This window comes from Gigantopelta aegis, chromosome 12, assembly GCF_016097555.1.
Source record: "Gigantopelta aegis isolate Gae_Host chromosome 12, Gae_host_genome, whole genome shotgun sequence".
Classification (NCBI taxonomy): Eukaryota; Metazoa; Mollusca; class Gastropoda; order Neomphalida; family Peltospiridae; genus Gigantopelta; species Gigantopelta aegis.
In genome coordinates this window covers 31,034,548-31,058,898 of record NC_054710.1, presented here as the reverse complement: position 1 = coordinate 31,058,898, position 24,351 = coordinate 31,034,548, and the positions used below count along the sequence as shown (strand labels likewise).

Here is a 24,351-nt window from a genome sequence, read left to right as displayed (position 1 = left end):
TTCAGTTTCCAGTGATAACTGTTAACAAGTGTAGTCATGTGCCAGTGTCTTGGATACCTCAGTGTTGTATTTCTTGACTGGAAGTATGTGTGTAGTAATGACCACTGAATATGCATTATGGATTATTCTGCCATATGTATTACAAGCCAAATGTTAGCCTTTTTGGCACATTTTCTGCAATAAACTTGACAAGTATAGCAGCATCTGATTACTGAACACAATAAATACATTCAGACAGCATAGAATATTAGCCTATTAGATTTTCTAATGATAAAAGACCATTTTTGAAAAATGACTGAAATGTGTAATTTACATAAATGTAGGTGAAATGTATTATTAGAGTACTTAATCTTGTTAAAAACTGTATACTATTTATTTAAAGTGTTTAATTACATTTAGTAGTGATATATTCATTATATTTAGATCTTCTGTCCAATTGCAATAATTGAGAAACTCTTTAAAATTCAATATGTAAAAAAATGTTAAGATCTCAATATTGACTAACAAAATCCAACTTTTGCTCTTTTTTACCAAATTATTAGCTCAAAACTGTTAAAAAATATTGCAACAACCTGTAGTAACATCAGATGTCATTTTATGCTATTTTGGAGGATATTGAAATTTAAAAGTTGAAAATTTTAATTTTAATTTTTAATAATTTCAAAAAAAATGTTTTTTAATTTAATAAAATATTTAGAAAATAAATAAATTAGTTTTCATATTCCTTGTGGTATTCACAATCAGTCTGTGTAATTTCACCTCTCTGGTTATAATACTTTCATCAGAATCAAGCATTTAACCAGTGTAATGTGTGAACTATATCAGGCCTCAGACCACAATTAATTTCGCTATATGTTTCTATATAGCCTTAGTTGCTATAACATTTTTATTAATATCAGCAGGCCCGTGAAGTTTTGTATGTACCTTTGCTTGCATGGGGGACACATACCCTGAAAAGGACAACCCCTGTTGTCCAGCTCTTTCTCCCAGCATATTGGTTTAAACAGACCCACCCTCTAAACCAGGCCAGAGTACACCCATTTTACACAAAAAGCACTACTTTTGCATGGGCCGGAATTACCACAAACAAGTCTTCAATGTCAGCAAGTTACACATGTTTACAAACTACATGCTATCCCCTGTCAGTTCAGTCAAACAGTTGCCACTTCATAGCTGTCTGCCATGAAATAATCACAGTCAAACAGCAGACTACTTGCGCGGTCAAATTTCCGGATTTTGGACAACCAAATGGGAAGATAACTGTAATCTGAGGCCATAAACCATTTATGGATTACACAAAAACAAATTGACACAGTTTTATCCACATATAGCCTACCAGTACTACAAATGTATTGTCGTCTAGGTGATTTTGTTGGTACACTATTTTTTGCTCCAGCCAGTGCACCACAACTTGTACATCAAAGACTGTGGTATGTACTATCCTGTCTATGGGATGGTACATATAAAAGATCCCTTGCTGCGCACTAATCAAAAAGAGTATCCCATGAAATGGCGACAGTAGGTTTCCTCTCTCAATATCTGTAAATATATAGTCCTTAACCATATGTCCAATGTCATATAACCGTAAATAAAATGTTGAGTGTGCTGCTAAATAAAACATTTTCTTCCTTCCTAATCCATAGAATAATCCACTTCTAAATTATTATTTTAAAAAAATATATTGTTTTTGTAAATACTCAGACTTGAAACTGTTTTTAATAAATAAAATCACGATTTTTCCACATGTCTTTTTATAGAACAATGCATTTCGATGGAATGTTTTAACAATACCAATCTATTGTTGCTTGCCACACCCGTTATAGCTATGCCTGTATGTACATCTGGACCCAAGATTTTAAACTTTGTATAGGTGTAATGATGCAAGGGACAAGGAAGGAAATGTTTTATTTAATGACGCACTCAACACAATTTATTTACGGTTATATGGCTTCGGACATATGGTTAAGGATCACACAGATATTGAGAGAGGAAACCCGCTGTCGCCACTTCATGGGCTACTCTTTTTTATTAACAGCAAGGGATCTTTTATATGCACCATTCCACAGACAGGATAGTATATATAGGATGGCCTTTGTTACACCAGTTGTGGAGCACTGGCTAGAATGAGAAATAGCCCAATGGGTCCACTGACGGGGATTGATCCTAGACCGACCGTGCATCAAGCGAACACTTCACCACTGGGCTACATCCCGCCACCTGCAAGGGACAATGCAAGCTTTACAGTACAGCCCCCCATAAGGGCCAGATCTAGCTGAAATAATGGTGATGGGGGGGGGGTGCAGGTATACTAATATAGGATCGTCTTTAGATAGACACTGAATGAATGGATGAATGAATGAATGAATGAATGAATGAATGAATGAATGAATGAATGAATGAATGAATGAATGTATGAATGAAAAAATTAATGAACAAACAATGAAATAAATGACTGATTGAATTTCTTTTATGTCACCCAACTCTGACTTGACAGAATGAAGCTTGTTCATGACTACACCATTCCAATGATTTTGCCAAGTTGAAAAGACATATTGGTTAATATTATATTTAAAATTCTGTGCAAGGCACACCGACCCAGACAGGAGTCAAATCCAGAAACAGACTTGGCAGCTGAGTCTGTTTTTCCGTTACCCCTGATGCCAACATGGCTGGACACCCAACAAAAAGCAATATCTTTATTGGCAAATGTTAAAAACACACACTTTCATATCTCCATCCAAATTAAAGTCGTAGACCCTAGTTTTAACTATTAAAAATGGACGCTAAGTTTAGATAGTCTACAAACCTGTAACACAGTTGGATAGAGTTACAACTTAGTGAAACAAGAGTCTGTGATGTTAAAACTGGAAAATATCCTTAAAAAATAGACTAAACCTCGACTCCATAACAGTTACTTCTCAGACACACGTGCGTTTTAAAATAGACTAAACCTCGACTCCATAACAGTTACTTCTCAGACACACGTGCGTTTTAAAATAGACTAAACCTCGACTCCATAACAGTTACTTCTCAGACACACGTGCGTTTTAAAATAGACTAAACCTCGACTCCATAACAGTTACTTCTCAGACACACGTGCGTTTTAAAATAGACTAAACCTCGACTCCATAACAGTTACTTCTCAGACACACGTGCGTTTTAAAATAGACTAAACCTCGACTCCATAACAGTTACTTCTCAGACACATGTGCATTTTAAAATAGACTAAACCTCGACTCCATAACAGTTACTTCTCAGACACATGTGCGTTTTAAAATAGACTAAACCTCGACTCCATAACAGTTACTTCTCAGACACATGTGCATTTTAAAATAGACTAAACCTCGACTCCATAACAGTTACTTCTTAGACACATGTGCGTTTTAAAATAGACTAAACCTCGACTCCATAACAGTTACTTCTTAGACACACGTGCGTTTTAAAATAGACTAAACCTCGACTCCATAACAGTTACTTCTTAGACACACGTGCGTTTTAAAATAGACTAAACCTCGACTCCATAACAGTTACTTCTTAGACACACGTGCGTTTTAAAATAGACTAAACCTCGACTCCATAACAGTTACTTCTAAGACACACGTGCGTTTTAAAATAGACTAAACCTCGACTCCATAACAGTTACTTCTTAAACACACGTGCGTTTTAAAAAATATAAAAAATGCATTTTGTGGTATTAGAAACAACAGGATAGCCAGAAACACTTCAGTTCTATGGAAATGGATAACCTAAACAATAAAAAATCAAAATGTTTGACATCCAATAACCAATGATTAATAAATCAATGTGCTCTAGTGATGTTGTTAAACAAACTGTTTTAAAAAATAATTGGCCAAATTTTGGCACTAACTATGGATGATAGACAAAGAGGGCACTTTTAACTAAAAAGTCTAAATTTTAATTTTGTGTTACCCCCTACCCTGTTAGATACAGCTCTGCCCACACCCAACAACCATACTCCACACTCCACCTAGATTCATCCTTAGAGCTCATTCAAGCGTAAGATGTCTCCACACCCTCCTTATGCTAAACTGTGGTATTTCTACACCTCTACACTAGTACTTGTATTTAAATAACACATTGTGCATGCTTCGGTGGTGCAGTGGTTAAGCCATCAGACTATAGGCTGGTAGGTACAGGGTTCGCAGCCCGGTACCGGCTCCAACCCATGGTGAGTTCTTAAGGGCTCAGTGGGTAGGTGTAAGGCCACTATACTCTCTTCTCTCTCACTAACCACTAAACAACTAACACTAACCCACTGTCCTGGACAGACAGCCCTGATAGCTGAGGTGTATGTGTACCCAGGACAGCATGCTTGAACCTTAATTGGATATAAACATGAAAATAAGTAGAAATAACATGTGTATGCTTTTGGGTGGCCACTGTAGATGACTTTGACTATATATGACACTAAAAATACAAAATTCTATTTTGAAAAGTAATAATTTTCACTTGGCATGTTGTGTTAATAAATAACAACCTGAGGAATAGTAAAACATGGGTGGTCTCTATACAGGTTTAAATTTAAATTCCTTCTTTTGCAACCTATACATACTTATTTTCTAAATTACTAACTGGAAGAGTTCTACAGAAAATAGCACTTAGAATATTTTCCTCTACTTTTTTCTTCTTTTTTTTTCTTCTGTTTTTGCTTTTTTAATTTTTGTTTTGTCTTTCTTCTTTCCTTTCTTTTTTCCTTTCTTTTTCTTCATTTTATTTCTTTCATTTTATTTCTTTCATTTCTTCTTTCTTTAATTCCTTCCATATTTCCTTTCTTTTTCTTTCTAGTTGTTTGTTATTTTTTCTTTCTCTCTTAATTTCTTTCTTTCTTTCTTTTTTCTTTCTTTCTTTCTTTCTTTCTTTCTTCCATTCCTTCCATACATCCTGGTTTTTTATTCCTTCCATACTTTCTTTTTTTTCTTTTCTTTTTTTTCTTTCTTTCTTTCTTTCTTTTTTCTTTCTTTCCTTCTTTCTTTCTTTATTTTTTTTCTTTCCTTCTTTCTTTCCTCCTTTTTTTTCTTTCCTTCTTTCTTTCTTTTTTGCTCTCTAACACAGCATTTATTAAACAGTAATTATTCTGCCTTAAATTGCTTGTTTTCAGATTACCAGTCTATAGTTTCATGTTTTAAGATTGCCATCCTATTGTTCCTTGCCCCGCCCCCTGTAACCGAATCTGTGGCCATGTGTTGTGTTAATCATCTCCAGTGTTTCTAACCAGTCTACAGCTCTGTTGAAATGTATAATGCATGTGTACGTAAAACTATAGCTTGCACCTAATTGTTTTGTAATTTGAATTAACATTTCAACACTTGTCTGCAAAGCCAATCCATATTGTTTTAGGGGGGGGGGGGGGGGGGGGTGGGGGGCAGGATGTAGCCCTGTGGTAAAGCACTCGCCTGGTGCACAGTCAGTCTAGGATCAATCCCTGTCGGTGAACCCATTGGTCTATTTCTCATTCTAGTCAGTGCACCACGACTGGTATATCAAAGGCTGTGGTATGTGCTTTCCTGTCTGTGCGATGGTGCATATAAAAGATTCCTTGGTACTAATGTAACAATGTAGCATGTTTCCTCTCTAAGACTGCAATGTATGTGCCAAAATTACAAAAATGTTTGACTTCCAATAGCTGATGATTAATAAATCAATGTGCTCTAGTGTTGTCATTAAACAAAACAAAGTTTTAATGTTTTACACCTTTCAAGTGAGCTGTCATGTGTCCAGTTTTACATGTAGATTTCATGTGTTTTGTTTCACATGCCAGTTTCATGCGTATTTCACATTTGTTTTTATGTATTCAGTTTCACATGTAGGCTTCACCTGTTCCTGACGCCATATAACCGTAAATAAAATGTGTTGAGTGTGTCGTTAAATAAAACATTTCTTTCTTTCTTTCTTTCTTTGCTTCACCAGTTCAGTTTCTCATTTCAGTTCCATGTGTATTTCATGTGTGTTTCATGTGCATGCATGTTCATCCATTACCGCCAGGTATGTTAAAAACATTACCTCACGGCCAGCTGTTGCCTATCTCTGCTAACTGACTTGTATGCAAATAAACAACACCAGAATCCAAGACCCCCTCGGACCTCGTGTTTATTGTCTTTCAACACTTTGTGGGTAGCGGTGTATATTGCTCATATATTGCTTGCAGATTTACTAGTTTACCTGGTAAATTGGCCAGTCCGTATGGTGTAAATGACATTTTGTGAAACTCTTGTTTGGCTTTGATCTATTTTTATTGTTTACAGGTAGAGTTTTACCGAATTTGTGAACACAAACAAAACAAACTTTAACTTTAATAAATCAATGTGCTCTAGTAGTATCCTTAAACAAAACAAACTTCAACTTTAATGACACCACTAGAACACATTGATTTATTAATAATTGGCTATTGGATGTCAAACATTTGGTAATTTTGACATATAGTTAAAGTTTGTTTTGTTTAATGACACTACTAGAGCACATTGATTTATTAATCATTGGCTATTGGATGTCAAACATTTGGTAATTTTGACATATAGTTAAAGTTTGTTTTGTTTAATGACACTACTAGAGCACATTGATTTATTAATCATTGGCTATTGGATGTCAAACATTTGGTAATTTTGACATATAGTTAAAGTTTGTTTTGTTTAATGACACTACTAGAGCACATTGATTTATTAATCATTGGCTATTGGATGTCAAACATTTGGTAATTTTGACATATAGTTAAAGTTTGTTTTGTTTAATGACACCACTAGAGCACATTGATTTATTAATAATCGACTGTTGGATGTCAAACATTTGACATATAGTCTTAGAGACGGAACCTGGTACATTTTTCCATTTTATATGAACCAGCCCACAGACAGGATAGTACATACCACTGCATTTGATGTACCAGTTGTGGTGCACTGACTGGGACAATTGTGAACAAAATTTATAAGTAAATAAATAAATACACAATACAATATGAATTGGGACCTTTGTCGTGGTTATAGAAATTAATTAAATAATAATTGTTTAATTAAGTGTACATAAGCTTCATTGTTTGACTTCAAAATTATATCATTAGCAGGTAAAGAGTTAAAATATAAATGTACTGTTACCTTGTTTAATTAATCATCGACTACTGGATGTCAAACATTTGGTAATTTTTACTTATAATCTTAGAGAGGAAACCTGCTACATTTTTATATCATTAGCAGGTAAAGAGTTAAAATATAAATGTACTGTTACCTTGTTTAATTAATCATCGACTACTGGATGTCAAACATTTGGTAATTTTTACTTATAATCTTATAGCGGTAACCTGCTACATTTTCCCATTAATAAGAAGGGATCTTTTATATGCACAATCCTACAGACAAGATAGTACATACCACAGCCTTTGATATATGATTAGTGGTGCATTGAATGGAGCGAGAAATAGCCCAATGGGCCAACTGATGGGGATCGATCCCAGACTGACCACACATCAAGTGAACACTTTACCACTGGGCTACTTCCCGCTATCTTGTTTAATTAAGTGTACATAAGCTTCATCAATCGACTTCAAAATTATACCATTAGCAGTGAAAGAGTTTAAAAAAACTGTAAACATATGGCATGCTGTACTAACATCTTGGAAATTAATTAAATAATAGTTGTTTAATTAAGTGTACATAAGCTTCATCAATCGACTTCAACATTATACCATTAGCAGTGAAAGAGTTAAAAAAAACTGTAAACATATGGCGTGCTGTACTAACATCTTGGAAATTAATTAAATAATAGTTGTTTAATTAAGTGTACATAAGCTTCATCAATCGACTTCAAAATTATACCATTAGCAGTGAAAGAGTTAAAAAAAAAAGTAAACATATGGCGTGCTGTACCAACATCTTGGAAACTAATTAAATAATAGTTGTTTAATTAAGTGTACATAAGCTTCATCAGTCGACTTCAAAATTATACCATTAGCAGTGAAAGAGTTAAAAAAAAAAGTAAACATATGGTGTGCTGTACCAACATCTTGGAAATTAATTAAATAATAGTTGTTTAATTAAGTGTACATAAGCTTCATCAGTCGACTTCAAAATTATACCATTAGCAGTGAAAGAGTTAAAAAAAACTGTAAACATATGGCGTGCTGTACCAACATCATGGAAATTAATTAAATAATAGTTGTTTAATTAAGTGTACATAAGCTTCATCAGTTGACTTCAAAATTATACAATTAGCAGTGAAAGAGTTAAAAAAAACTGTAAACATATGGCGTGCTGTACCAACATCATGGAAATTAATTAAATAATAGTTGTTTAATTAAGTGTACATAAGCTTCATCAGTCGACTTCAAAATTATACAATTAGCAGTGAAAGAGTTAAAAAAAAAGAAGTAAACATATGGCGTGTTGTACTAACATCTTGGAAATTAATTAAATAATAGTTGTTTAATTAAGTGTGTACATAAACTTCATCAATCATGTTTAATTAAGTATATGTGCATCTGTAGCTTCATCAATCAGTTTCAAAATTATACCGTTAACACCTAAAGAGTTAAACTAAAACTGTAAACATATGGCGTGCTGTACCAACATCTTGGAAATTAAATATATAATAGTTGTTTAATTAAGTGTGTACATAAGCTTCATTGTTTGACTTCAAAATTATATCATTAGCAGGTAAAGAGTTAAAATATAAATGTACTGTTACCTTGTTTAATTAATCATCGACTACTGGATGTCAAACATTTGGTAATTTTTACTTATAATCTTAGAGAGGAAACCTGCTACATTTTTATATCATTAGCAGGTAAAGAGTTAAAATATAAATGTACTGTTACCTTGTTTAATTAATCATCGACTACTGGATGTCAAACATTTGGTAATTTTTACTTATAATCTTATAGCGGTAACCTGCTACATTTTCCCATTAATAAGAAGGGATCTTTTATATGCACAATCCTACAGACAAGATAGTACATACCACAGCCTTTGATATATGATTAGTGGTGCATTGAATGGAGCGAGAAATAGCCCAATGGGCCAACTGATGGGGATCGATCCCAGACTGACCACACATCAAGTGAACACTTTACCACTGGGCTACTTCCCGCTATCTTGTTTAATTAAGTGTACATAAGCTTCATCAATCGACTTCAAAATTATACCATTAGCAGTGAAAGAGTTTAAAAAAACTGTAAACATATGGCATGCTGTACTAACATCTTGGAAATTAATTAAATAATAGTTGTTTAATTAAGTGTACATAAGCTTCATCAATCGACTTCAACATTATACCATTAGCAGTGAAAGAGTTAAAAAAAACTGTAAACATATGGCGTGCTGTACTAACATCTTGGAAATTAATTAAATAATAGTTGTTTAATTAAGTGTACATAAGCTTCATCAATCGACTTCAAAATTATACCATTAGCAGTGAAAGAGTTAAAAAAAAAAGTAAACATATGGCGTGCTGTACCAACATCTTGGAAACTAATTAAATAATAGTTGTTTAATTAAGTGTACATAAGCTTCATCAGTCGACTTCAAAATTATACCATTAGCAGTGAAAGAGTTAAAAAAAAAGTAAACATATGGTGTGCTGTACCACATCTTGGAAATTAATTAATAATAGTTGTTTAATTAAGTGTACATAAGCTTCATCAGTCGACTTCAAAATTATACCATTAGCAGTGAAAGAGTTAAAAAAAACTGTAAACATATGGCGTGCTGTACCAACATCATGGAAATTAATTAAATAATAGTTGTTTAATTAAGTGTACATAAGCTTCATCAGTTGACTTCAAAATTATACAATTAGCAGTGAAAGAGTTAAAAAAACTGTAAACATATGGCGTGCTGTACCAACATCATGGAAATTAATTAAATAATAGTTGTTTAATTAAGTGTACATAAGCTTCATCAGTCGACTTCAAAATTATACAATTAGCAGTGAAAGAGTTAAAAAAAAAGAAGTAAACATATGGCGTGTTGTACTAACATCTTGGAAATTAATTAAATAATAGTTGTTTAATTAAGTGTGTACATAAACTTCATCAATCATGTTTAATTAAGTATATGTGCATCTGTAGCTTCATCAATCAGTTTCAAAATTATACCGTTAACACCTAAAGAGTTAAACTAAAACTGTAAACATATGGCGTGCTGTACCAACATCTTGGAAATTAAATATATAATAGTTGTTTAATTAAGTGTGTACATAAGCTTCATTAATCAACTTCAAAATTATATTATTGACAGCGAAAGAGTTAAAACACAAATGTAAACATATGGCATGCTGTACAGTGTGTACTTGCACCTTGGGAATTTAAAAAAGATTGGTTCAGTTATATGTATACCGAATGGGGACCAGTCTCACGTAATGTAAACATTTTTATGTTAAAATGGCCATTACCGCCTGATGGGGAGATGTAAGGGAGAGTGTTTTTTACCACACATTGCCTGGTGCCATCATTAAAACAGACCATAAACATCCATCCCGGCCATGTGGTCTTCTTGATGTATAACACAGTTTCTCCTTGGAGAGTCTGACACTGCATCATGTAATAACACAGATAGCCGTGTGTCAAGAGTTTAAAGGCATACTGTCACGGATTTAAGGACCTTATTTCTCAAAAAATGGATAATACATAAAAATTATACATAGATTGTTAGAAACCAAATCTAGCTATTGCATCAACTTAACTGAACCATGATGGAGTGAAATCCATGTCAACCATCTCGTCAATTTCAGTTTTTGAATTATGGATCATTGCCATAATTCAATTATTTTTACAAAATGTCATTAATAAATGGAGTATGGTGGTTATGAAGATGGTTGAATAAAGTACATTTAGGACAAATTAAACAAAATATTTTGAGGTAATACTTTGTTAGACCATTAAATACATGTAGGTCAGTGGTCTGTGACAATATGCTTTTAAAGGGACATACCCTAGTTTTTAAACACTAAGGCATTTTTTTTTTTTACTTTTATTGTATTTACTTATATTTTATTGTTTAGATTATCCATTTCCATATATTCGAAGTGTTTATTGTCATCCTGGTGTTGTTAATATCACAAAATGCATTTCTCATAGTTTTAAAAACGCATGTGCGTCTGAGAAGTAACAGTTATGGAGTCGAGTTTTAGTCTATTTTTATAGGGTATTTCACCATTTCAAAGTCACAGACTAATCTTTCACTCAATTGTAACTTTATCCAAATGTGTTACAGGTTTGTAGATTAATTAAAGTTAGTGTTAATTTTCACAGGTTGAAACTAGGGTCTGTCCCTTTAATTTCATCTGATATATAATATCTGGTGACTCTTGATTAAAAAGAGATGTCTATAAGTAATGAAGCACATTATAATATACTCATCCAGCCTCGGTGGCATCATGGCTAAGCCATCGGACATAAGGCTGGTATATCTACAGGGTTCGCAGCCCGGTGTAACAGCCCAAAATATACCCCCTGCCAAACTATACCCGGGGTTAAAGTGGGCTAGCCTGTTTTATACCCCTACCCCTAACCCTATCCCTCATTTTTTAATACTAACCTGTATACAAAATAAATAAATAAATAATAATAAATACTTTAAAAGAACTATTGCTTTCATAAAAAAAAAAAAAATATCACAGATAGTAATTTTAGAAGATATTTTAATGTTCTCTAGCCCAAAATATATAAATTATGATGGGAAAAACCCTCTGGACATTGAAATACAGACTAGAGAGGTATAGTCTGGGCTCGCCTGTTTTAGACCCCGGGGTATATTCTGGGCTAATCCAGTTTATATCCAGGGTATAGTTTGGCGGGGGTTGTATTTTGGGCTATTACACCGGTACAGGCTCCCATCCAGAGCGAGTTTTATCGACTCAATGGGTAGGTATTGGATCACTACACCTTCTTCTCTCTTAGCACTAAGATCACCTCACCAGTGGTGTCGTGGTTAAGTCATCGGGCATAAGGCTGCTAGGTATTGGGTTCATAGCCCGTTGTCAGCTCCCACCAAGAGTGAGTTTTAACGACTCAATGGGTTGGTGTAAGGCCACTACACCCTTTTCTCTCTTACTAACCACTAACAACTAACAACTAACCCACTGTCCTGGACAGACAGCCCAGATAGCTGAGGTGTGTGCCCATGAAAGCATGCTTGAACCTTAATTGGATATAAGCACGAAAATAAGTTGAAAGAAAAAGAATATATTCAACATCAAAATTAATTACCGGGTAGGGCTAGTGGATATTTTTCGGCATTTGTTCTTTAAAAAACAAGAAAAACCCCCAAAAACAGGACAGCTTCTTCTGTTGTAAAGTCACAGGCTCTAGTTTGAACCTGTGAAAATGGCCACTAACATTGGTTAGTCTACAAATGTGTAACACATTTGGATAAAGTTACAAAATAGTGAAACATAAGTCTGTGACATTTGAAATGGAGAAATACCCGTAAAGGCACAAACCCTAGTTTTAACCCGTAAAAGATGGACACTAAGTTTAGTTCATTTACAAACCCTGTACATGTGACTCATTTGGATAAAGTTACAATAGAGTGAAAAACGAGTCTGTGACATTAAAACTGAGAAATAACCTTTAAAAATAGACTAGAACTCAATCAATAAACCGCTACTTCTAAGACGTATGTACATTTTCAAAAATATGAAAAATGACATTTTTAGTATTAGAAACACCAGGATGACCAGAAACACTTCGGTTGTATGGAAATGGATAATCAAAACAATAAAATATAAGTAATGTTTGATTTCAGTGATCATAAACAGCTCTTATTAATAGTGAAAAATATGCTGTAGTGTTTAAAAACTAGGGTCTGTCCCTTTAAAAATAGACTAGAAATCATCTTCATAACAGTTACTTCTCAGAGATATGTGCGTTTCTAAAATATGGTATTAGAAATACCAGGATGACCAAAAACACGTCAGATGTACTGAAACGAAAAATCTAAACAATACACATCTAACTGTTGTTTGATTTCAATTGTGAAAAACAGCTCTAATTGTGACAAATATGTCATAGTGTTTAAAAACTCGAATCTGTCCCTATAACTGTCCACTATACAACTCGGAGAGAAGCCACTTCCGGCCGCAAGGAACAGACCTACATCAGAAGCTCTGGGGATCCAGGGAGGACCTGCAAACAACTGCCCAATTCATCATTCCGATTAGAATATCTGTATGAGATAATTTTCACAAATTTTAATGAAGAAGAAGAAGACATGAAATGAAGAGCACTGCATTATTAAATGACACACACAAAAGAAGAAAAAACAAATCTCTTTACACTATTTGTTTTCCGAATTAAGACGATCTTCATTTTATGTTTGTGTAAAAAATTAACACTTCTCCATATACACATCAGCCATTCAACACTCACAGCACTAACTATAAAACACACAGACCCACACACAAAGAAAAATAATTCACACCATATTCACAAAGAAAAATCATCCACACCATATTCACAAACAAATCCTCGACTTAAAAGTGTTGTCCTATATTCCCTCGTCTCTATCTCTCCCACACTTCGGTGTGTGTCCTGTCAGCTTTAATACGTGGAAATAGACAAATTTGAATTAGAGTTGTGTTTATGTCCGGCAATCAATAAATAATCATTTTACAAGCACTTAAGCCATCTTCTTACCGCGGTCGTGCTAAGAGTTGGAGGTGTGATTCCTGCGCCTCAACGCAGATTTCTTGCAATTGAGCCACCAAGATGATTAGGATTCATGAAGTGGTTATCTCTATTAAAGGAAGTTCGTTTAGTTAGCGCTGGTATATACAGTGGACTCTTGCCTAAACTGGTGTGGTCATTAACTCTATGTCCAATGCCATGAAGTGGTTATCTCTATTAAACGAAGTTCATTTAGTTAGCGCTGGTATATACAGTTGACTCTGTCTAAACTGGTGTGGTCATTAACTCTATGTCCGATGCCATATAGCTGTAATTAAAGTGTGTTGTGTGTCGTTAAATAACACATTTATTCCATTCTTCTGTCTAAACTAGCTGGTAAATATTGGGTTCACCTCCCGGTGCCGGCCCCTACCCAGAGTGAGTTTAACAAATCAGCGGGTAGGTGTAAGGTGACTACACTGACTTCTCTTTCACTAACAACTAACAACTAACAACTAACAACTAACCCACTGTCCTAGACAGACAGTCCAGATAGCTAAAGTGTGTGCCCAGAATATTGGATGTAAACACCGGCCTCGGTGGTGTCGTGATTTAGCTATCGGACATAAGGTTGGTAGGTACAGGGTTCGCAGCCCGGTACCGGCTCCAACCCAGAGCGAGTTTTCACGACAAAATGGACATTTGCAAGACCACTACACCTTCTTCTCATTGGACTACAGGCTAGACTGGTAGGTACAGGGTTCGTAGCCAGGTACCGGCTCCAACCCAGAGTGAGTTCATAAGGGCTCATTGGGTAGGTGCAAGGCCACTACACCCTCTTCTCTCTCACTAACCACTAACCCACTGTCCTAGACAGACAGTGCAGATAGCTGAAATATGTGTCCAGGATAGTGTGCTTAAATCTTAATAGGATGAAAACATAAAAATAAGTATAGTTAAGCAAACATTGCTGTCTTCCCCCCCCCCCCCCCCAAACTACTGCCATCACAAAAACTCCCATCAGACTGGTTCAGCCCAATGCTATGGTAGAGATGTAATCTTGACGTGTAAGCCACTTTGACAGGTCACGCAGGGTTGTCAGTCAGTCCACTGCAATCAAAGGTCTCAGGCCACACTAAATAAATGATTTCGATAAAAATCTATCTCCACCAAAACCTCTGGGTAATTGTTCCTTTTTTTGTCGATGGTTGGAGGCGGGGCTTTGGTTTAGACAGGTGTACAGATTATCAGCATTCTGCTATAACTCTAGGGATAAGATGGGAAGTCGGTGAAGTGTGCATGGTACAGTGAAAGAAAGAACGAAAGAAATGTTTTATTTAATGATGCACTGAACACATTTTATTTGTGATAATATGGCATTGGACATATGGTTAAGGACCACACAGATATTGAGGGAGGAAACTCACTGTCGCCACTTCATAGGCTTCTCTTTTTGATTAGTATGTATGTATGTATGTATGCCCACAAATGACTGTCAGGTCAGATGTCGGGAATTAACGTGCTTATATCAATTTAATGTTCAAGCACGCTCGTTGCGAGCACAATTTCTGACCAGGGCCAGAAACTGTGCTCACAACGAGAGGGTTTTGAATAGAAGCAAGGGATCTTTTATATGCACCATCCCATAGACAGGATAGCACATACCACAGCCTTTGATGTACCAGTCATGGTGCACTGGCTGAAGCAAGAAATAACCCACCGACGAGGATCGATCCTACACCAACCATGCATTGAGCATAGTACAGTGAATGAATATTATTACTAGTATTGAAAAACAATCAACATTACATTTACTAAATGATTTATTTGAGTAAATCTCCAACCCATTTCCTAGTTGTGAACAATAATTAGCTCATGTATTAATTAAAATATTTATCTCAACCCTCAAACCCACCCACCAAAACACATCAACAAGCCATCCATCCAAGCATCCATCTGTCTAAACATCCATCTGTCTAAACATCCATCTGTCCATCTATCCATCCATCTATTCATCCATTCGTCCATCTGACTGTCTGTCTGTCTGTCATCCACCACCCAAAACAACCACCCAATACCCCACCATCCATCCACCAACAAGCCATCTGTCCGTCCATCCATCCATCTGTCCGTCCGTCCATCTGTCCATCCATCCATCCATCCATCCATCCATCCATCCATCCATCCATCCATCCATCCATCCATCCATCCATCCATTAACCCACTCGTCCATCCATCCATCCATCCATCCATCCATTCACCCACCCACCCACCCACCCACATCCATCTATCCATCCATCTATTCATCCATTCGTCCATCTGACTGACTGTCTGTCATCCACCACCCAAAACAACCACCCAATACCCCACCATCCATCCACCAACAAGCCATCCATCCGTCCGTCCGTCCATCCATCCATCCGTCCGTCCGTCCGTCCGTCCGTCCGTCCGTCCGTCCATCCATCCATCCATCCATCCATCCATCCATCCATCCATCCATCCATCCATCCATCCATCCATCCATCCATCCATTAACCCACTCACCCACCACCCACCCATCCATCCATCCACCCACCCACCCACCCACCCACTAATCCATTCATCCATACCATCCATCCATCCATCCATCCATCCATAATAATTTTCAATTGACTCATACTCTTATCAACTCATTTACCTCTAAATTATTGTTAATCACACTGAAGGAAGGAAGGAGGGAAATGTTTTATTTAACTACGCACTCAACACATTTTATTTACGGTTATATGGTGTCAGACATGGTTTAGGACCACACAGATATTGAGAGAGGAAACCCGCTCTCGCCACTTCATGGGCTGCTCTTTTTGATTAGCAGCAATGAATCTTTTATATGCACCATCCCATAGACAGGATAGCACATACCACAGCCTTTGATGTACCAGTAGTGATGCACTGATTGGAGCAAAAAATAGGCCAATGGGCCCACTGATGGGGATCGATCCCAGACCAACTGCGCATCAAGCGAGCACTTTACCACTGGGCTAATCACATTGAATACATATTACACACCTTTTTAATTTAATTTACTTTCTTAACCCCATATTTTCTTCTCTCTCTTCGTTTCTCTAGTTTTGTCACAACAAAGATTCCTGGTAGAGCCACAAGACACGAGCGCCATCGAGGGCTCCACCACCGTGTTGTACTGCAAGGTTGCGAGTCGGATCGGACCCCTCCAGTGGACGAGAGACTCGTTTGCGCTCGGGATGGAGAGAAACCTGCCGGGCTTCGACAGATATTCCATGATTGGCAGCGAGTGGGAGGCAGGGGCCGAAACAATAGGTTGGTTATTTTCACATTTGTTAAAGGCATATTGTCACAGACCACTGACCTATTACATGACCTAACAAAGTATTACTTAAGAAAAAAATATATATTTGATTTGTCCCTAAATGTACTTTATTAAACCATCTACGTAACCACCATACTCCACTTATTAATGATATTTCGTAAAAAAATAATTGAATTATGGCAATGGTCTTTAATGAAAAAACTAACATTGCTGAGAGGTTTGACATGGATTTCACTCCCATCATGGTGTAGTTAAAGTGATGCAATAGCCAGATTTGGTTTGTAAAAATAAATGTAATTTTGATTTATTATTAAAAAAAATTAAAATAAGGTCCTTAAATCTGTGACAGTATGCCTTTAAAAGTCATCTGAACGTCTTGGTGTGTTAATTTGGCAAACACCAGAATTCTGATCTGCTGTACTTGCAGAATTCCCTTTTCTTACCATCAAAGGGTACATAGAGGTTATTAAAAATTGTATTATGCAAGCCACGGATTATGAATGCATAGGTTTAGTACTACCTATAGCAAGGTAAAGTCTAGAAAAAGAGTAGTAGGGGCCGACCCCGCTTCCTATTTCTTCTTAGAGTGGGGCGTTCAATCTTCCAGTGCTGCTAGGACAGGCTCGGACATGTAAAGACTAAATGCGAACAACCGTGGCGTTCTGCAGAATGGCCGTCATACGAGTCACGGAAAAAACTAGTTGACAGTCAGACGGAGAAATGACGTGGAGGCAAGGAATCTCGCTAAAAAAGAATCCAACCTGGTGGTGTAGGCTGTAAAAAAAATTTATACATCCACGGATGACCTTGGCACCCCCCCCCCCCCCCCCCCCCCCCCCCGCATACGGGCCTGTTATTTGTGTCTTTAACCGTTTTTCTTCTTCTTGTTTTTGTGTAATGAAGTACTGATAGACTGAGAGACATGGGCTGTTTTTATCTGTCTGTTTTGTTATTTTGTTTATTGTTATAGAGATATGTAGCTCACTTGCAGAGTTTGCCCGAGATGCAGTAGATGATAGAATCAATTGCCCTTGGTGGATTTAGGCTTTTGTCCCATCCCAACCAGTATCCCAATAACTGGTAAAACAAAGTCTTTGGTGTGTACTGTCCTGTTGTGGGGAAGTGAATAAAAAAAGATCCCTTACTACTAATATAAACATGTAGCTGTTTTGCACTCTAAGACTGTATCTCATGAATTTATTTGTTAAATCTGTCCCAACCAGTGCCCCATGACTGGTATATCAAAGTATGTGGTATGTGCTGTTCTGTCCTGTCTGTGGGGAAAGTGTATATAAGAGATCTCTTACTACTAACAGAAAAATGTAGCTGGCTTCCTCCCTAAGATCATATGTTAAAATTACCAAATGTTTAATATCCAATAGCCGATGATTAACAAATCATTATGCTCTAGTGAATACCACTTTGTGAAAACAAACTTTGCTTTACTTTTAGAGTCTAGACTAAAGATCTAACGGACTTGAGATTTTTAACATACAAATTGATGCATCGATCATTAAAGATTTGAATCCAAACTCTAAATGTTTGATATAATAAGCATGTTTCCTGTACCGGGATTTGAACCCAATATCTACCAGTCTTGAAACCCATGACTTAATCACAACCACAACACAACCACAGCTTATAAGATTCCACTTGTACAAAATATTTGTTGTTAATGGCTTATTAAAGATTTTAGTCTATATAAGATTTATAAAGGCGAGCCTAAATATTTCATAAGCACAGATCTAGTCCTGGGATTTGAACCAGTATCTACTACTCTTAAAAACCAAAGACGTAACCACAACACAACCACAGCTTATAAGATTCCACTTGTACAAAATATTTGTTGTTAATTTCATTATTGAAGATTTTAGTCTATATAAGTTTTATAAATGCTTGCCTAAACATTTCATAAGCACAGATCCAGTACTGGGATTTGAACCCAGTATCTACTACTCTTAAAACACCCTGACCACAACACAACCATGATCACAGCTTATAGTATTTCACTTGTACAAAGTATTTTTTGTTTATGGCATTGTTAAAGATTTTAGTCTATGTAAGTTTTATAAATGCTTGACTAAACATTTCATAAACACAGATCCAGTACTGAGATTTGAACCCAGTATCTACCACTCTTAAAACACACTGACCACAACACAACCACAGCTTATAAGATTCCACTTGTACCAAGTATTTGCTGAATTCCGTCCTGCCGTACCGTTATACCTGGTGGTAGTGGTTTCTCTCAGCGATTCTTTCACTCATAGTGCCAATCTGACACGTTAATGCCTCCACTAAAAGGTATCAGTGAAGTTCCCTTTTAGATCTGTCTAAACATCTGTCGACAGACAATCCCAGGTGAGTCATGTAGTTCCTCAAGTCAGTTACAAGTAACAGAAAATAACTAGTGTGCCAGAGAGAGAGAGAGAGAGAGAGAGAGAGAGAGAGAGAGAGAGAGAGAGAGAGAGAGAGAGAGAGAGAGAGAGAGAGAGAGAGAGAGAGAGGAAGAGAGACGAGAGAGAGGGAGAGGAGGAGGGAGGAGAGGAGGAGGGAGGGAGAGAGAGGGATGAGAAGAGAGAGAGAGAAGAGAGAGAGAGAGAGAGAGAGAGGAGAGAGAGAGAGTAGAGAGAGAGAGAGATAGAGAGGAGAGGAGAGAGAGAAGAGAGAGAGAAGAGAGAGAGAGGAGAGAGAGAGAGGAGGAGAGAGAGGGAGGGAGGGGAGGAGAGAGGGAGAGGGATTGTCTGAGCAGAGATAGGGAGAGAGGATAGGGAGAGGGAGAGAGAGAGGGAGAGAGATTTTACCCCTATGAGAGGTAGAGAGGGAGGGACTTGACATTTTTTAGTAGGAGGGACGTCTGAGATTGGGACTGAGAACTCTATAGATTTATGAGATTTCTTAGGGAGGGAGGGAGGGAGTTAGTCCTTGTGGTCTTTTAGTGTGGGGAGGGGAGAGTAGCTGGAGAGGGAGAGGGAGAGTTTCTTTTCGCGAGAGGATCTTCTTCTCGAGGAGGTCTCTCTTTCCTAGAGCTCTTTCTGACTCCCTTCCTCTCGTCTCTCCTGAGAGAGAGAGAGAGAGAGTCGTCTTCTTTTATCTCTCTCTCTCTTTTTTATCGGGAGGGATTCCTTGTCTTTTCTTTCTTTCGCTATCTTCTCTCTCTCTCTCTCTCTCTTTCCTCTTTCTCCTTCTTTCCCTTTGACTCAGTCTTTAAAGTGCATTTGCATTAATCACAACAGCTCAGTCTGTAAGGAAGGAAGGAAATGTTTTATTTAACAACACACTCAACACATTTTATTTATGGTTATATGGCATCGAACATATGGTTAAGGACCACAAAGATTTTGAGAGAGGAAACCCGCTGTCACCACTTCATGGGAGATCTTTTATATGCACCATTCCACAGACTGGGTAGTACATACCAGTTTTTATTTTAATGTGGCATTGTAATATAAATAATTTTGAATTTGAATGACGTCAGAATGCCAATGATGTCACTTTGCATCTCCTTAAAATAATGATAAACTGGGTACATGACGTTTCCATTTTGAGAATGCTGAAAAAATTCCAATGCAATATTGCTATTAAAAATGTTTTGTTTGAACATTATTAATGCACCTGAATGTGTTTGAAGAAAATCTTGTGATTGAAAAATTGTACGTTTTACGAAATATGGATTTCAAGTGAAATTACAGTAAGATATGCTATATTTATTTTGTACGAAGCCAAAACAAGGGTGCGAAAAGTGACTGTCGTCGACCTTGATCATGCAGATTATATTTTATCTCGCCTTCATGTAAAATTATTTAATCTCATTGGTTGTTTGCTGTTGAACAAACCCTTATACACCTGTGGGCGGAGCCAAATTCTCTTATACCCAGTCTGTAATTTCCAACAGTTTCCAGCCACCCCAATAAAGCAATAATTAGATTATAAATAACATTGATAATCAATCAAGTATAAATAATTAATTTAATTTTTACTATAAAATACACTATTTCAATACTTTTAAGAGCTGCAATGTTGAACTCGGCAACCTAATTACGGTTGTAGTATTATTGTATTAATGCGCGATTAGCAATATTGTTGTTGTTGTTTTTTGGTTTTTTGGTTTTTTGGTTTTTTTGTTTTTTTTGTTTATTAATATCTGTTTCAGACAATTTCGTATTACAAACATTTGAAGTTAAAAACTCGTTTATCGATGGAACTATTTTTCGTCACTGGCAAGTGGTTTAGTTCGCGTCCGCGTGGTACGGCTCCATTAATAATATTATTGTCTGGCGTTATTTTGATTGTTTGGCTATATGGTTTAACATGTCGGCAAGATAAATTCGTTGTAGAAGCATCTCTCAGGATATATGGCTTTTTATGTACCCTCTGTGTGCTCTTTTAAAAGAACACACAGAGGGTACATAAAAAGCCATATACCCCTCGTGATGCTTCTACAACAAATTTTATTCTCTTAGTGTGTCACTCACCTGAGGTGCTGTCATTGTAGGATCGAACCACCTCAGTGGACCAATTCTCCGATTTCCCCCTCTCCCCCCCCCCCCCCCCCCCCCCCCCCCCCGCACAAACCAGTGGGTGGTATATCAAAACCGTGTTTTGTACTACTGGTAAAAATATATAAAAGATCCCTTGCTGCTAATGGAAAAATTCAGATGGTTTTCTCTAAGGCTTCATGTCAATAAAAGATCCCTTGCTGCTGATAAAAAAAAGAAATATGTGGTGGGACTTCCTCGAAGACTACCGGCCTCGGTGGCGTCATGGTTAGGCCATCGGTCTACAGGCTGGTAGGTACTGGGTTCAGATCCCAGTCGACGCATGGGATTTTTAATCCAGATACCGACTCCAAACCCTGAGTGAGTGCTCCGCAAGGCTCAGTGGGTAGGTATAAACCATTTACACCGACCAGTGATCCATAACTGGTTCAACAAAGGCCATGGTTTGTGCTATCCTGCCTGTGGGAAACACAAATAAAAGATCCCTTGCTGCTAATCGGAAAGAGTAGCCCATGTAGTGGCGACAGCAGGTTTCCTCTCAAAATCTGTGTGGTCCTTAACCATATGTCTGACGCCATATAACCGTAAATAAAATGTGTTGAGTGTGTCGTTAAATAAAACATTCCTTTCTTTTGCTCTAAGACAGTGTTAAAAATTACCAAATGTTTAACATGCAATAGCCAAGTACATCAAAGTCTGTGGTATGTACTATCCTGTCTATGGGATGGTGCATAAGAAAGATCCCTTGCTGCTAATTGAAAAGAGTAGCCCATGATGAAGTGGTGAAAGCAGGTTTCCTCCCTCAATATCTGTGCGGTCCTTGACCATACATGTTTGTCTGATACCATATAACCGTAAATAAAATGTGTTGAGTGTGTCATTAAATAAAACATTCCTTCCTTCCTCACTCAGACTCCGGTTTCCTTATACATCACAATGTAATCAATTGGTTTTTCATTGGATGTATGGCACTGCCGACCTGTCACCACATAGGAGCAGTCGGTCAGTGTGTCGTTAAATAAACCATTTCCTTCCTACCTTTTCCAATAGCCAATGATTAATAAAGCAATGTATGTGCTCTAGTGATGTCATCAAACAATATAAACAATCAAACATAGTGTGTGGTCCTGACATTTTTAGAAAAAAAAAAAATAAATAATAATCTTGTGACACATTTGAACGTTTCATTCAATTTCTTCACACCTAGAATATTAGCAAACATTGTAAACAAGGTTACATTATGTGTACAAGTTAAATAGAACTTGACGCCAGATTTCTTCATACAGGTCAGGTTTAAACTCTTACAGATGCCCCTCGATCATTTTGTCCTAGACTGACCCTGATTACTAAGCAATACAGAAAGTTTTAATTCCATCTGTTTCCTGTTTTGGGGGATAAATCGTGTAAATCATATTTCTTTGTTTAATTTGTCTGTGTGGGGAGTCTTTGTTCTGGATTATTGGGGGCGGAATGACGGAGTGTAGCCTAGCAGGTAAAGCGCTTGCCTATTCTGTTGCCTGTTGATGGTATATCAAAGGCTGTGGTATGTGCTGTTCTGTCTGTGGGATGGTGCATATAGAAGATCCCTTGCTGCTGGTGTAAAAATGTAGCCAATTTCCTCTTTAAGACTATGTCAGAATTACCAATACAAACATCTGTTGTCCAATAGCGGATGATTAAGAAATCAATGTGCTCTAGTGGTGGTGTTAAACATATAGTTTTTGAGAAGTAAAGTAAAGTTTGTTTTTTATTTAATGACACCACTAGAGCACATTGATTTTTTATCTTATTATCGGCTATTGGATGTCAAACATATGGTCATTCTGACACTGTTTTTTAGAGGAAACCCGCTGTCGCCACATAGGCTACTCTTTTATGACAGGCAGCAAGGGATATTTTATTTGCACTTCCCACAGGCAGGATAGCACAAACCATGGCCTTTGTCAGGGTTTGGAGTCGGTATCTGGATTAAAAATCACATGCCTCGACTGGGATCCGAACCCAGTACCTACCAGCCTGTAGACCGATGGTCTAACCACTGAGGCTGGTATGTTTGAGAAAAAACCAACTACATATTTTCCATTAGTAGCAATTAGGGATCTTTTATTTACTTACTTTCAAGTTATTTTTGTGCTTATATCCAATTAAGGTTCAAGCACTCTGTCCTTGGCACACACACCTCAGTTATCATGGCTGTCTGTCCAGAACAGTGGGTTAGTTGTTAATCGTTAGTGGTTAGTCAGAGAGAAGAGGGTGTACCCACTGAGTCATTAAAACTTGCTCTGGGTGGGAGCCAGTACCGGGCTGCAAACACAGTACCTATACCAGCCTTGTGTCCAATAGCTTAACCAGGACAACACCGAGGCCGGTGTTCTTTTATATGCACTTTACCACAGACAGCACAGCACATCCCACACCTCATGCAAGCATTTTATCACTGGTCTATGTCTTGCCCCTACCAAGACTGGTAAATCTCTTACCTGATATTTGTTCTTCCACATCATTCTATTGTACACCGGTCTCGGTGGCATCGTGGTTAGGACATCGGTCTACAGGCTGGTAGGTACTGGGTTCGGATCCCAGTCGAGGCATGGGATTTTTAATCCAAACCCTGAGTGAGTGCTCCCCAAGGCTCAGTGGGTAGGTGTAAACCACTTGCACCGACCAGTAACTGGTTCAACAAAGGACATGGTTTGTGCTGTCCTGCCTGTGGGAAGCACAAATAAAAGATCCCTTGCTGCCTGTCGTAAAAGAGTAGCCTATGTGGCGACAGCGGGTTTTCTCTCAAAATCTGTGTGGTCCTTAACCATATGTCTGACGCCATATAACCGTAAATAAAATGTGTTGAGTGCGTCATTAAATAAAACATTTCTTTCTTTCTTTCATTCTATTGTCTAATTGTCAATCAGCCGACA

At 37.1% G+C, this 24,351-nt stretch overlaps 1 protein-coding gene across 2 annotated transcripts in view; it reads left to right on the top strand.

The window, feature by feature from the left end:
- LOC121386935 (irregular chiasm C-roughest protein-like) overlaps positions 1 to 24,351 on the top strand; it is a 74,409-nt gene that overhangs the window by 20,880 nt on the left and 29,178 nt on the right. For both annotated transcript variants that reach the window (XM_041517989.1, XM_041517988.1), the window contains exon 3: positions 16,718 to 16,927. In XM_041517989.1, coding sequence (XP_041373923.1) covers positions 16,718 to 16,927 — 210 coding nt within the window. The remainder of the gene's footprint in view (positions 1 to 16,717; positions 16,928 to 24,351) is intronic.